At 36.0% G+C, this 14,518-nt stretch overlaps 1 protein-coding gene across 3 annotated transcripts; it reads right to left on the minus strand.

Moving 5' to 3' along the window:
• Nucleotides 1–801: 801 nt before the first annotated feature.
• On the minus strand, nucleotides 802–12,331 carry LOC113235294. 3 transcript variants are annotated; one of them, XR_003310857.1, is made up of 10 exons: nucleotides 12,197–12,331; nucleotides 11,311–11,448; nucleotides 10,573–10,752; nucleotides 10,072–10,336; nucleotides 8,700–8,872; nucleotides 6,367–6,448; nucleotides 5,716–5,878; nucleotides 4,261–4,434; nucleotides 3,209–3,345; nucleotides 802–2,298 (listed from the first exon to the last, which is right to left on the minus strand). XR_003310857.1 is itself a non-coding variant. In XM_026470955.1 (9 exons), exons 1-9 carry the CDS (start codon nucleotides 12,221–12,223, stop codon nucleotides 3,297–3,299), a joined length of 1,251 nt encoding a protein of 416 aa, XP_026326740.1. In that variant the 5' UTR covers nucleotides 12,224–12,331; the 3' UTR covers nucleotides 802–3,296. The 3 variants fall into 3 exon arrangements, 2 of the variants coding, with proteins under 2 accessions (XP_026326740.1, XP_026326751.1); XM_026470955.1 differs by having other exon boundaries at nucleotides 802–3,345; XM_026470966.1 differs by lacking the exons at nucleotides 802–2,298; nucleotides 3,209–3,345 and adding an exon at nucleotides 3,451–3,977.
• Between the last annotated feature and the right edge of the window lie 2,187 nt (nucleotides 12,332–14,518).

Here is a 14,518-nt window from a genome sequence, read left to right on the forward strand (position 1 = left end):
ATATGTACGTTTACGAATTTTATACTTTTTTAGTTAGTAAGCATTTGTTCAATGTAAAATCTAAGAAATATGTAAAGACTGATTATTATTATTTATACGAGTATACATTTAATGAATAAAAAATAAGAACACGCTTGATTTCTGAATTTTATTTAACAGTCACTTTAAATTACAATTTGTTTAAAAATTAACTTAAAATAAATAGTGCGCATGAGTATTACATAGTTCGTGAAAAGTACACAATTTATTTATTACTTATTTAATATATTACTTCAGTCTCATTGAAGCATTTACATTGATGTAGAAGCGGATCATATTTTAAATGTATTGCAATACAAATCTATGTATTTTACAGATTATCAAAAGTAACATTTTATTTTAGGCTTCATTGGGATCAAATGAGAACTTACATATATTTTTACTGTTTTCGGTATTGGAGGGGCTATCAGCGCAAAAGTGGTGTAACCCACATTTATTTTGTTAGATAATATTACTTTAAATCATACTAGTACTCTATATGATATATATTATAATATTACTTTAAAGTACATAATTATTTTATATTTGGATGCTATTTCATGTATGTAAAAATATATATTATTACGGGTACGGGTTATACTCGTATATGATAACTATACAAGGTTATTTGTAAAATACTAACGACCTCGCAGAAATGTATTACTAACATCAAGTTTTGTTCCATGACTTTTAATCATTCGTCAAATTTTACTTTCATAAAATATAAATATAAAAAATAAAATAAAAATAAAAATAAATATAAAAATATTTAAATAATTCGCTCTAAATGGTGATAACTCTGTACAAAACGCGGGAATCGTCAGAAAAGACGCATGCACGTTTGAACTTACTACCTTACTACCAAGTACAGGTCCAAAAAGTGGCAGATAAGACAAAAAATACTTAAAAGTATTTACAGGTTTTATCAAAAGACACGGAACAAAAGTTGCTGTTTATGATGTTAGTAATATAGTCCTTCATCGTTCTTTGTATTTTAAAAATAACCCTGTATATAAAATTAATTTGGCTTATTTTAAATCCTTCATGTATTTCATGGAGTTACACCACTTTTGTGACGATAGCCTCAATTGTAAGAACTTTCATAAATGTATAATAATCAAATATAATGTGGTGTGTTCCCTCTTTTAGAGTCAATCACATAACAAAATCATATTTTTCTTTATTTTATTAAGAAACTTAAAAAATATGAAAAACGTTCAAGCAATTTTTAATTTCAAACATTTAGTGAAAAGTCACAATTTATTTACAAAGTGTATTTAACACAAAAGTCTGCCCTATTCGTCCTCAGTGCCAGACGCAATACAAAAGCACGTATCTCTAACTTACATTTCGTTAAAACATCATCTACATCTCTCAGATATTCACCATTTACTTATCACGAGCTTCCGGATGCAAGGCTTTCATGAAAATCACTAACCGATAATCAAGCCGACTCAGTTACACTTAACTTCAAGAATATGCGTAAGTATTTTTCCAATATGACTTAATAATACGAAACGTAATACTTCAATAAGTAATGAATTGTGGATGTGAAGCACATGTATAGTGTTCGAAAAAAATTGTAATTCTGAATGCCTTCAACTTCAACAAAAGCATGTAGAAACATGCTTATATATAATTAAGAATCACGCCTTCTTCTTGAAATTGTTATGAAATATTGTTACTTTTTAGTTTTACTTCATAACATATTGTATATAATTGAAGTGATTTGGCTAATATCATAGAATGATCTCCTCTAGACGGTTTGAACGAAGCGCGAAATGAAAAAGAAAATTCTCCGGTTACCAAAATGTAGAGACAAAGTATATAAGGATTTTTATGAAAAGTCCATATTGTTATAAACAAAAAATATGCTGTTTTATCCCAAACGTTTTCAAAAACGTCTTGAGTCACAAGGGCGGCAATGCAAGCCGGTGCTAGCTCATGTAGCGCCCGGGTACAACGAATACCATGGAGGGCTCTAGTAGGCACGCCATTAAAATAATACTAAAGCCTGATTGACATTTGTTTGACGTGAACGGTATCGGTTTCATACACATAATACAAGCCGTCACGTCAGTTTGCTAATATAAACCTAAACAAATTAAATGTTTCATACATTACCGACCGATACCGTTCTGACGCGCACGAAACGACACATCTCCGGCTTTAAAGTAATGTAAGGTAATTCTTGTGCCAATGGTCCAATTATAAATGATGTCGCGAGGAACACAGACTCTTTGGAGGCATCGGCATCGAGTGGCGCTCGGTGCCTCCTTGCTGTAAAGGCGGCACTGCGTCAATGTTATTGCAAATTATTACACCCTGTAGCTTATTCACAATAACCCACTTTTGCACCTATGTAATTATGCATTATAATACACAAAGGTTTTTCCACAAACGAAAAATTTGTTCGCAATACCGACCGAAATTTTGCCAATGGTCCTCATATCAAGTATATATAAATATTCGAATTAATGCAATTCCAAGAAGTACATCTTCTTTCCAAATGCCAGAGTATTTTCCTGTCCAGTTCTATTTTGACGACAACATATCACTAACATATCAAGTCGTATGTGCTATGGCATATTAGGAAACTGCTGGTTTTCTATAATTAAGCAAAAATTTGCGTTACAGAGTTTTACTATACAATAATAATAGATTTAAGTAGGTGTGTGCTCGATCTACGAAGACTAAAAATATAATTTAAACTCATAAAGATATAGTGTAACAGAATCAGCCCCAGAATTCAATCATTTTCGTAGGTACCGATTATTAGACACAAACCTTTAATTGTTAAATGAAAATTCTGAATACTACGTTTACAAAACATTTAGCAAATTGTTTTGACTAATCGAGAGAGCTCGGAAGTCTTGGACTACTTCTTGGTATCATCCACCGTAGTTAACGACTTCTTAAATTGAGCACATTGGACGTCAAGTTCTATTCATACAATGTCAACGGAAATTCCTAAGGGTCCGACAAAAACTGCTGTCCGTACACAATTAAGTATATAATAAAAGTATATTAAAAGTTTCAAAACTTAGAAATGTGTAGATCCCTTGACTTATTATCTCAGCTATTACCCTTCTTAAAAAGTGTAAGGGTCAAAACACACTCCCGCGGTGAGTTAAGGTATGCCCATACAAATCCCACGCTCCGAAAGGATGCGAATGTTATCTATACGAACCGTCTGTCGATATGTGTCTCTTCAGCTTGTAGCGTCTAATGTCTAGACTGTATTCACATTACAGACACAGGTATTCAATAATCTAAGTTCATTTAAAGTTGAATAGCTTCGTTGTCCGCTCCCAAGACTTCCGAAACCTAATAACGTCATGATATCTATTAGAAGATGTCACATTTATTATGCAAATTGAAAATAGAGAAAATGTATGAAATTTCTCTTACAGATACGATTCTAAAGGGAAATTAGGCACAATCGTTTTAAGCATACTAGGTACGTACATTACTATAAAGGGAACACCTACTTCTAAGGTACTAGAAATTAATCAGATTCAAATAAGTTTGTACATTTTTAAATATAAGAAATTATTACTTGTAAATAGGTATATCTATTTGGTACTTTGTTTTATTCGAATGAAGATGAATAGTAATTACAGATCTATTTCAATATTCTCTGTTTCGCACATTGATCAATATCAGAATGAAATTATTGGCATTTTACAAGAAGTTACAACCAACGTTTTATAAAAGTATTCATTAAGTTGTCAATATTTGACCGATCTTGAAAACTATTAACTTTCACTTGTTAAAATTGAATTAAAAATTAGTAATGTCCTTTTTTTTGTAAATTACATCAACGTACGAAACAATGTACTTTGTCACTGCAAATTAACAACTAAATAGGTAATATCTACTCGCACTGGTACAAAGTATACATGCACAACAAATTGCGACCGTTTGGCTCTCAGAGGCGAGTCGTTCTATTGTAGCAGCTAAAACAAACAACTTTTATTAAAAACCAACACAAGACTACGAAAATAATACGAAACATACAAAATTCACACTGTCGACTATTATTTCTACTAAATATTTTACAAATTAGAATATGTTTTGGAAACACTATCACTTGGATTGGAATGGATACTCCTCTGGCCAAAGAATAGAAGTCAAATTATACTAAAGAAAACAAATACTTCAAGAAAATGAATCTACCCGAGTCTTTCTTGTGAAAGGAACTTTAGGAAAATAAATACGAAGGTCATGTTGTTAGCGTACCTTTCAAGAAGTCGCCGCTTGAGTTCCGGAGGATAGGTGACGTAGATGTAATGGTCATCGTGGTCAGGGTCCTCCAGGAGAGCCTCTTCGGCAGCCAGACGCTCGGCACGCGTCGGGGAGGAATGCGTTGTCATGGAAACCGATGCACTACCTGCCACGCTTCCTTCCTCGGAACTGAAGTAAAATGATTAGATTGTACAAGCTCAAATTCAAAAAACATTTGGGATAACGAACTCGACATTTCGATACCTCCAATGAACTCTACACCCAACTTAATTTTTGGGCCTGTTCTGTTTTAATTTTGTTTTTTTTCACAAAATTCTTTTTTCGGTTTCTTTTTTCGAATTTTGTTTTTTCGAATTTTAGCAAATATAATAGCTGTTTACAAAAACTTACCAAAACTTACGAAAATTACCAAAAAATAAAGTTGGTGTAGTGTTCATTGGAGGTATCGATTTAACCGACACCATCCGGCCATAGCGGACCGACGATCTACGAATGAAACCTATGTATCTACCATGTGGACTTGGACCACAAAAGATTTGATATTAGTGATATATACTTTAATTTAGAAAAGGCAACAAGGTTCATGGTTGTCGCAAATTTTAAATAATTTTATCCAACGAGCGGTCTTGTCGCAATACACATGGACTCGGTGGAGCGAAAAGCAATATAAGCTTATTAACAACAATTCTCTTGTGGAGTCAAAGCTACAAAATCTCGACCATAGCAGAAAAATAGCCTGCTTGTCGGTTTTCTATCGGGTATATTACGGGGAGTGTGCGCAGGAACTTCAATTTAGTTCCATCCTCACCGTTCCTCCTTCGGTCGACTAGAAAGTCCAGAGCACTCCATTCTTATGTCGTCCACCTATTCGCACTAAGCGCTTTGCTTCCTCCTTTCTGATACGTACGGCAAAGGAATGGAATGCTCTATTTTCTGCATTGCATCTGTATTTCCCGAAAAGAACAATTACAGTAGGACAAAATGATATTATATGTATAGTACGGTACATTTTCAGAGCGTGCCTGAGAAACTGTTTGCTCCAGTCTGGCAACAAGAACAAATGAGGCTATCAGCGCAAAAGTGGTATAACCCACATTTAATTTTTTATGTACAATATTACTTTAAATGATAGTAAAGTATATAATAATTATATATTGGTCATGTATGATTACTATACATAAAATGAATTTGATTAATTTTAAATCCGTCATTATTTTCTATGATTCTATGTGCATTTCATGGGGTTACACCACTATTGTGCTGATAGACTCAAATTGCTTATAGAAAATCAACCCGTAAAGCGAATCTGTTAACAGTTATTTGAGTGCTCGACCAAATTACTTAACAACGCTGTTACAAGTATTTCTTCCGTGTTCAGTGATATAGGAGAAGCCAGTTGCTTTTAATTAAAAAAGAAATGCCGTACTCCAAACATGTTTCAATACTTACTCAAAGACTATCCAAATGATATAATAGCACATGCACAATGCCAATGCGAGCCCAGTGGCGAGAGCCAATACGAGCGGCCACGGAAAGGCTCGGGCCGCAGGGCCCGTGTCTTCCCAGTAACGGTCACAGCTCAGGTACCAACAGACTGCGCGCTGCATCTCCTCTGAAATAATACAGACACATTATGGTCACAAAACATTTGAGAGCTGTAATGAGATGTTATTTCAACGAGCTTCTCACAAATGTGCCGAAAATATAAAACGGAGCCACAAATACCTATTTTCAGATATAATGGTTCTTTAGTTCTTAGGTTTTCGCGATTTTTACATTACAAATGAAACATTTTTTTTCGGATCTAAATCGCTTATACTTTTTTTCACACAAATCGATGTTTCGGGCACTTTACAGGTGCCATGATCACGGCTGACTGTCAGTAGTGTCAGTGTGTGTCAGTTGTGACCATTGTGACCATGGACCTGTAAAGGGCCCGAAGCTTTGGAATAAACAAATATACGCGATATAGGTAAATCCAAAACAGTTTCACTTCCTAATATTATTTTATTCAATTATATTCATATCATTATTAGTATATATTTATAAACACTACTATAAACTTAACGTAATTTCATAATACAGACTTAATTAGCGTACCTTCCAACTCCGTAAACTGATGTTGCGTCAGATGCAGAAGAAGAGTAGCAATACAAGAATGAACCACTTTTTCACACCGGACCTTAAAAATAAATTGTTATTGAAACACTGTCTAGATCAGGGGTGGGCAAACTTTTTCATTAGGCCCAGAAAAACGTAAGAAATTTCACGGGAGAGAACAAAAAAAAAATTTTTTTTAATACATATTTTTAATTAATAATGTGTGACGTAACACGTCATTTTATGTGTCAATAGACTGTCAAATTATATTTCCGAGGGCCATACATTCTTCAAGAGACGTCGGCGAATCGAATTAAAGCACTTCGCGAACCGGAGTTGGCTTGCGGGCCGTATCTTGCCCAACACTAATCATTATCAACTTGGCATTTTGTAGGTCATTTTGTGGTCTTAATTCACTCCTGAACCCAACGAGGGTTGGTGGCTTCAAAGAGTTACGTTAACCTGCTCCAACTTGCCGGTTTCATCGTGATGTGTACACCTTGACGTTAGGGCAAGTCATAATGAACTCAATTTATTAAAACTGCAGCGAATTAGAAATAATAAGTGGTGCAAACCGGGCGCAGGACCGCAGGACACTGCGCCGGAGTAAGTATAAATTCATTAATCCCATAGGACACTTGCGCAGAGTATCTTGTTTTATTGTTCTTCACCCAGTGGACACGTGCCGGCACTTCACAAGAAAGGTCCTCGCATCCAACGTTCAAAAACGCTAAAAAGTTAGTGGCATACGACAGAAATAAAATCGCATTCAAGAGGCGACATTTCTCGCCTAAGCTTGTTAAACATTTTATTTTCCTACTTTTTCTAAATCTTGTATTGTGTTTTCTGTATTTTTCTACGTTTTAATGTTTTTATATTCATAACTGGACATAAGCTTGCATCAAAATTTGTATAACTATGTACATGGATATTATCGAATCGATTTTTTTAGAAAGGGACTCATTTGTTTAATGTGGAATTTTGTTACGTATTAAACTAGTTATGTTCGTTGTCTTGCCGATAGTTCTCGAACAATACACTAGTTTGTGATAGTTTCAGCTTGTGTCTAATATCATTTGTTTTCCACGGAATTGCGAGAAATCGTGGTAGCCATATCAATTTTGTTTTTAGTATATATAGTACATTACTTAATCACAAACCAAATTGCATATTTTTTACGTTATGTGGACGACCATGTCATTTGGCGCATAATTCTTGACTTTACATATCGACTGTGAACTGGCAATCGGTACTATCTCAATTTTGACAACTTTACAGTCCAGTGTAGTTGCTGGGTACTAAAGCATTTCTTTCATGTGTATTCTATACTTAATCGTCTGAATTTTGTTTCGTAAGAAAAAGACATCAACGAAGTCAGATTTTTGCTTCATGTGAAAGACATCAACGAAGTCAGATTTTTGCTTCATGTGAAAGACATCAACGAAGTCACGTGCGTTTTTGAACGACTCACCTAAGAAATTGTTTTTTAAAAAAAAAAACATTGTTTTCTTGGGCCATCACCGTCGAATGTGGGTATACTAACGATTTGCTATCGACCTGCGCAAGCCGTTTCCGGGTCCGTTTGAAAAAACATAGCGGGGTGGTTAACTTCACATGTGAAGTTGACCACCCCATTTTGCTTTTTTAAAAAAAAATGTGTATCCGGGTATACTTACGACGAGTGTGAGTACACCTACGATATACTAACGATTGCCGTAGAAAAAACCACTAAAAGCCGACATCACGGGTCGTAGGAACGCACCATTTGACTTACTGACTTATGCGTATCCTACGTTCTTACACAGAACTACATACTTAATTAAACTTATGAGTTTTCTTTGGCGTAAGTGTCTACCTCCGAAAAAAGAACTCCGGCGCATGTGTCCGCCTTTTCAGGTACCTAAACTAAAATTTTATTGCTTATTTATGGTTACGTCTCAAGCTCAAATGTCCTGCGCCCGTGCATACCAATGGCTCTGTCTGGGTAAATTACTTATTTTTTAAAATTCAATACTGAAAATTGTTTGACTTTCAAACATCCGCTCATGTTTTTAAGAATAATGCATCTGGCTAATTACGTGCATTTGGTACATACGAATGTTTGTTTTGATTACAATTTCTTAGGAACTGATCTTCAACCATGTTCAGTATGACGAGTTCATTGTCTCGTTCACATGTCAGTGCGTTGTTGTGTTGCGCCAATTGTCACGTTTTTTTTAAATATATTAGTTATATTATATTTGGACTACGAGAATTAACAGGTATTTTTATGAAATATGTACAAGTATAATTTTAGAAAATAACAATTAGTGTCTATACTTTCAAAAGGTTACCTTAAGTCCTTGCAGTCGCGTGGGGTCGCAGGCCGCCCTCTCGGCCTGCAAATCGGCGAGTCTCTTCTGTCGGCTATCGGGTGGTAGAGATGACTCCACAGTATCCGCGTCGCACAACTCTGCCGTTTGATTTGCATCGCTCTCGCTGTCTTCTGTTCGATTTTCCTCTACTTCTGTCACAATAATTGAATAAACCTTGAAATTTATAAAACGTACAATACAAAACAGTCTACTCCAAAAAGTCAATAACGTCATCATCCGTAATCTAACAACTCGCCGAAATCAATTTAGTAACCCCAAACACAAGATCAAGGTTACCATATTCTTGTAATGTCATCGGATTTTCATAGTATACCTATCAAATTTCAAGTCGATCGGACCAGTGGAAGTGAAGTAAATATTCATTTTTTGATTAAGATAAACCCTTCACTAACTGAAAAAAGAGCTTATTATTTTATTACCTTACATCGACGTCTACTACAGACGGCAACGATGAAAATTTAAAACTTTTCTACCTCAACTATTAGAGAAAGAGAAAGGTATAAAGGAATCTTAATCTTTGGATAAAAAAATAATTGCAGCCATTTTAATATGGCCGCTATACAAGCTTTATTTTCATTGTTTAGTGTACTCAGAAAATATGACGCGTAAAATGAAGAAATAAAACGAAGAAAAATAAGGAGTATTGAAGAAAAGAAAATTCGTAGACTATCCTAGAACTAGTTCGGAACAAAAATCCTTTCTAGTTGTCGGATCCTTCATTATAGAGATTTCTGTAAATTATCTGAAATTTTGTTTAATTAGTTAGTCCTATTGCGAATAACCTGAAAGCGGTTACACACAACGGCTTTAAGCAGCGATGTAAACGCAATGCACGTTTTTAATTAACTAATTTATTTATTTAACATATGTATTAATTTCACTTTTAAATTTACAATTAGCAAAACAAAATGTTGTGCTTACACCTATACAGATTTTTCGTATACATAGTTATTCAACATAAGCGATTGCATCGATGCAATAGCGCGTTTCACGAAAGCGTGTTTGCATCGCTGCTATGAGTCGCCGTGTGTGTGTCTTAGAAATAATTTATTAACAAGGGCTTAAATATAATTATGCGATTTTGTACATCGTCGTGCTGGTACATATAACGGTGCTACATATTCAACCTTTACAGCGATAATTAAGATCACCAATCATTTCCAAAGCAATGCGTGTCTTCCTTAATTTTCATATTGGCGGAATCATCGATAGTATCGATGGAGCTGTAGTGTTATAACACACAAAAAGCGAACCAATCTTATGAGTAGGAAAAATCCCCGTAAACCGCGAGCATACTATATCCGCCCGTGGACATCACATGCAAGCTTACCTGGCTCTTCACTCTCAGTGTCTTTTTTCGGACAGTCAGTAACAGGTGTAACTGGAGTTGGCCGCGGCCGGTGCCTCTTGCGATTGGGTACGCGGGCTACACTGCGGACGGCAGCGGGTGCGAGAGCTTTCTTTGCCGCCTCTATATCTTGCCATACTTCGATATCAGTACCTGGGCCACCACCAGCGCTCATTGACCCGTGTGCTATGAGCACCTGACACCGCATTATGTCGCAGTAGTCGGCAAGGCATACTGCGTCCTCTGCCTGCAAAGAGTATTTGTAAATCATTCATTAGGTTAAAATTATTAAGGATAGTCGGGATCTTGCTTATGTGTCTTTTAAAAAATCAACTGAATAAATCATTTAAAACCCGTAGCAGCGGCCTCCTAGTGTTTATTCTTCTCATATCTAAATATTCAAAGATGTTCATGTCTTTCAAGCTTAAAATGTACTGTAGATTTATTATATATTTTTGTTGTAATTTGATAGATATGGGAGACCTTGTTAATCTGGTTCTTGTGTCGCTGATCGAAGTGCGTGTCGAGGTGGCGCTCTTCGTAAAACGATTTTCCGCAAAAGGCGCACGTCCACTGTGAGGCACGGTGACGTAATTTGGCAGCGTGTTGCGGGGCAAAGATATCGCGCGCCGGATGGAATGGACACTCTAGCGGCAATTTCACCTATAATGTATTACGTATATTATAATGTATATACTGATAATTCTTACCCTTGCTGAACTAGAGTAGGGTCAATCACTCTGGCAAAGACAGAAAGTAGTGGAAGGTCGAATATCACTTTTATATTCTTGTTTTAATTCATCACCATCATCGACCCATTTATACGTCCCACTGCTGGGCACGGATCTCCTCTCAGGTGAGGTCTAAGTACCGTATTCCAGAACTCTACTCAATGCTCAAGTCAGGATTTGAGCAGACTTGAGTATGATTTCAAGCACTGGAAATACGACCCTAATGGCAAGGACTTGAGTATGATTTTCAGTGCTTTAAATCATACTCAAGTCCTAACTTGAGCATTGAGTAGAGTTCTGGAATACGACCCTTAGTCTGCCACGCTGGCCCAATGCGGGTTAGGGACTTCACACGTTTTTCAAACCTAGATTCAAACCCATGGGCTCTGCTTGATAGATAGTAGGTCAAACCCTTAGCCTATCATGGCTTTTTTTTAAATTAATGTCCTGAAGAGTTTCACGTAAAACACAGAATGAAAAAATTATATACCTGAAATCTTTCTAATACGGGAAGCCATTTGTTTTGTATGACTTTTCTGACAATTTTGGAGTTGTCACGAGAGCAGGTAATCTTGAATACTGACGGCCCAGGCCAGGGGATCAATGTGAGGAAGAGCAGAGTAACGACCTGGTAACACTTTTTACTATAAACAAAATTTCACTAAAATGACAAAACATTCAATAGCACATTCTAATGATGCGCAAGTTTGCACGCAATTACGCAACTTTATTAATCATTATAAATCCCAAATAGAATGTTCCAGTTTCCATTCAAATATTTTCTTAAGCATAGTCAACCTTTTAATATTAGCGTATATAAGTACTGAAAACAAATAACTTTAATATCTGTAAATTTTTAGAACACCAACTGTGGTCGAATATTCTTTCGCGATTTTTTCAAGTCGTAATCATCCGCATATTGTGATTCTAGAAACAAGTGACAATACGTATGTACGTGGTACTTTATGTCAGTCACTAGCCCAATAACCGCGTATAATTCTGCTATTGAACGCGTAAATGTTGAATGAACCGTTATTATTGTTTTCATTTACGTTTTAAATTTATATAGATAGCAATTCTAGTAACTACGGTACAAATCAGAAGTAGACTGTAATAATGATATTACTGATGGTACATTATAATAAGGGCTTACTATTTACAACTCTATAGAAAGGAAAATAAAAACCTCTATAATTTTATTAAAAATGGATGCTTGAATTGTAATAACAAAGGCAATTAAGTTGAAATAAAGTGACTTACAAATTTCCCTTGCATTAATGCAAAAAGAGTTATGTTATAGGTTATGCTTGTGTTATTATCGATTTTCCTAATACAAATGTTATTATGACGTCTGTAATGTTAGAAATTCTCCTTACCTCCAGGGAGAACGACGTGGTCCTCATTCATATCTCTTATACGGCAAATAGTCGAAAAACTCTTTGGATTTATTCACTACAGGTATACTTGTATTAGGTTCTTGGCAACAAAACCTGACGAACCGTCACCGGCAGCGTCGCGCATGCGCTTTTGTGTAGTGGGACCTTCATTTTCATTGGGGTTTTACCCAGGAACCCCTTTTTAACCGATTTCAAAAAGTGAGGTGGTTCATAATTCGACTGTATTTTTTTCTGTGTGTATATGTTAGGCCATTACTCCGAAGTTTGTAAGCCGATTCCGATGATCCTTTTTTTGTTGGAATGACGGTATATCAGTATTCAAATTTGAAGAAAACATTCCACCTCTGAGGATGGTAAATTAGGGGATGAATTTATTTTAATGGATGTCACCCAATTTCCGTGAACCGATTTCAATTAAACATGCCACATAGATATAATTCCAATGAAAATAAAATGTTACGGTGACGTAGAGTTGAACTGATGATGGAAATAATAATAACGCGCACACACTATTATAGCCCTGCACTAGGGAACCGCGGGTGCCATGGACATACACATACACAAGCACAAATTACATCCAAACTCACGAGAGAAATAAACGTAGGTCATCTCCTGGCACGGAATCGAACTCGGGACCTCTGCGTGGCAGTCCGGCGGCATGCTAACCGTTCGGCTACTGAGGCAGTTTGGCACAAATAGCAGCCAGATGGAAGGAACTCCTCAACAGTGTACTACAGCTACCTTTCGTTTGGGCTCATATGATTCGTTTCGACGAGGATTTCCATATGCGTTTCAGTTATTGTTGAGGAGACGGCGGTGATGAACATGACGTAACTGGATAAACAAACTTTTGACGTCGGTATTTTAAAAGTTATAATTATAAAGTTGTAAATTTCAATAACCTCAAATGACAACTAGCAGGCGCACCACAAAAGTACTGACAACGCTAATAATAATAATCATCTAATGTTTATATATGGCAGATATAATTAATAATAAAATTAAACCTAATTATTCAATAATTAATAACCCTCAACAAATAGAAAGGTAACGCAAGATTACAACATAATAATAGCCATTTCCATTTTTAATAACATGATTTTTCAAAATGGAACGCAATATACCCACCTAACCATTTAAATAATAGGGGTTAAAGTATGAAATTGCCGATTTGTACTGAAAATCTAAATTGTTTATTTTTTAAATTTTTAACAAATTTATTTAATCAAAATAGTTGCCATTATTATCTATACATTGCTGCCATCTAATGGGAAGGTTATTAATGCCTTTGCGATAGAACTCCGACGATCTAGACTGCACAAACTGTGTGAAAGCATTTTGTACTGCCTCCTGGGAAGAAAACTTCTTGTCACGTAGATAATTGTCCAAATCACGAAAAAAATGGTAGTCCGTTGGAGCAAGGTCTGGTGAATACGGAGGATGACGAATGGTTTCTAACTGCAGTTCCTGAAGGGACAAAATGGTTTCTCGTGCTGTGTGAGGTCTCGCGTTGTCGTGGAGCAATAATGGTGAAGATCGATTCATGAGTCGGGGCGGTTTTACTGCTAGTTTTGTCAACATGGTTCGGAGTTCGGCACAATAGACATCTGCCGTTATTGCTTGACCAGATCGGAGAAAACTATAGTGAATAACACCATGCTGAGACCACCAAACAGTTACCATTACCTTTTTATTGGTAAGTTTTGCTTTAGGACACTGTCGTGGCATTTGACCTGGGGTCAGCCATTGCATTTTTCTTTTCCGGTTATCATAAAGAATCCACTTTTCATCACATGTTACAATTCGATCCAATATTCCTTCATTTCTGTACCGGTTCAACAAGGCAACACAAGTTTCAACACGCGTTTCTTTCTGCAGATCAGTCAAATCATGAGGCACCCATTTTTCGTATTTTTTTATTTTATTGATTTGACGCAAGTGAGTCAATATTGTGGGTAAGGTAACGTTAAACCATGCCGCTAATTCCTGGGTAGTTTGACTAGGATCGGCTTCCACTATCTCTCTTAATTCATCGTTATTCACCGTGTGGGCGGTCTTCCTCGTGGCTCGTTCTTTAAGTCGAAATTTCCATCACGAAAGCGTTTAAACCAAAATCGCACGGTGCGTTCATTAGTAGACCCCTCTCCAAACGCAGCATTGATATTGCGGGCTGTTTCTGCCGCGTTAGTTCCGCGTCGGAACTCGTATTCAAAAATCACTCGAATTTTCGCAGTATCCATCTTTCTTGTCTAAATTGAATAACAAAAACAATTGAAAGTCGATATTCAAATGTTTCAAATT

Source organism: Hyposmocoma kahamanoa, unplaced genomic scaffold (genome assembly GCF_003589595.1).
Source record: "Hyposmocoma kahamanoa isolate Upper Pololo Valley unplaced genomic scaffold, ASM358959v1 102, whole genome shotgun sequence".
Lineage (NCBI taxonomy): Eukaryota > Metazoa > Arthropoda > Insecta > Lepidoptera > Cosmopterigidae > Hyposmocoma > Hyposmocoma kahamanoa.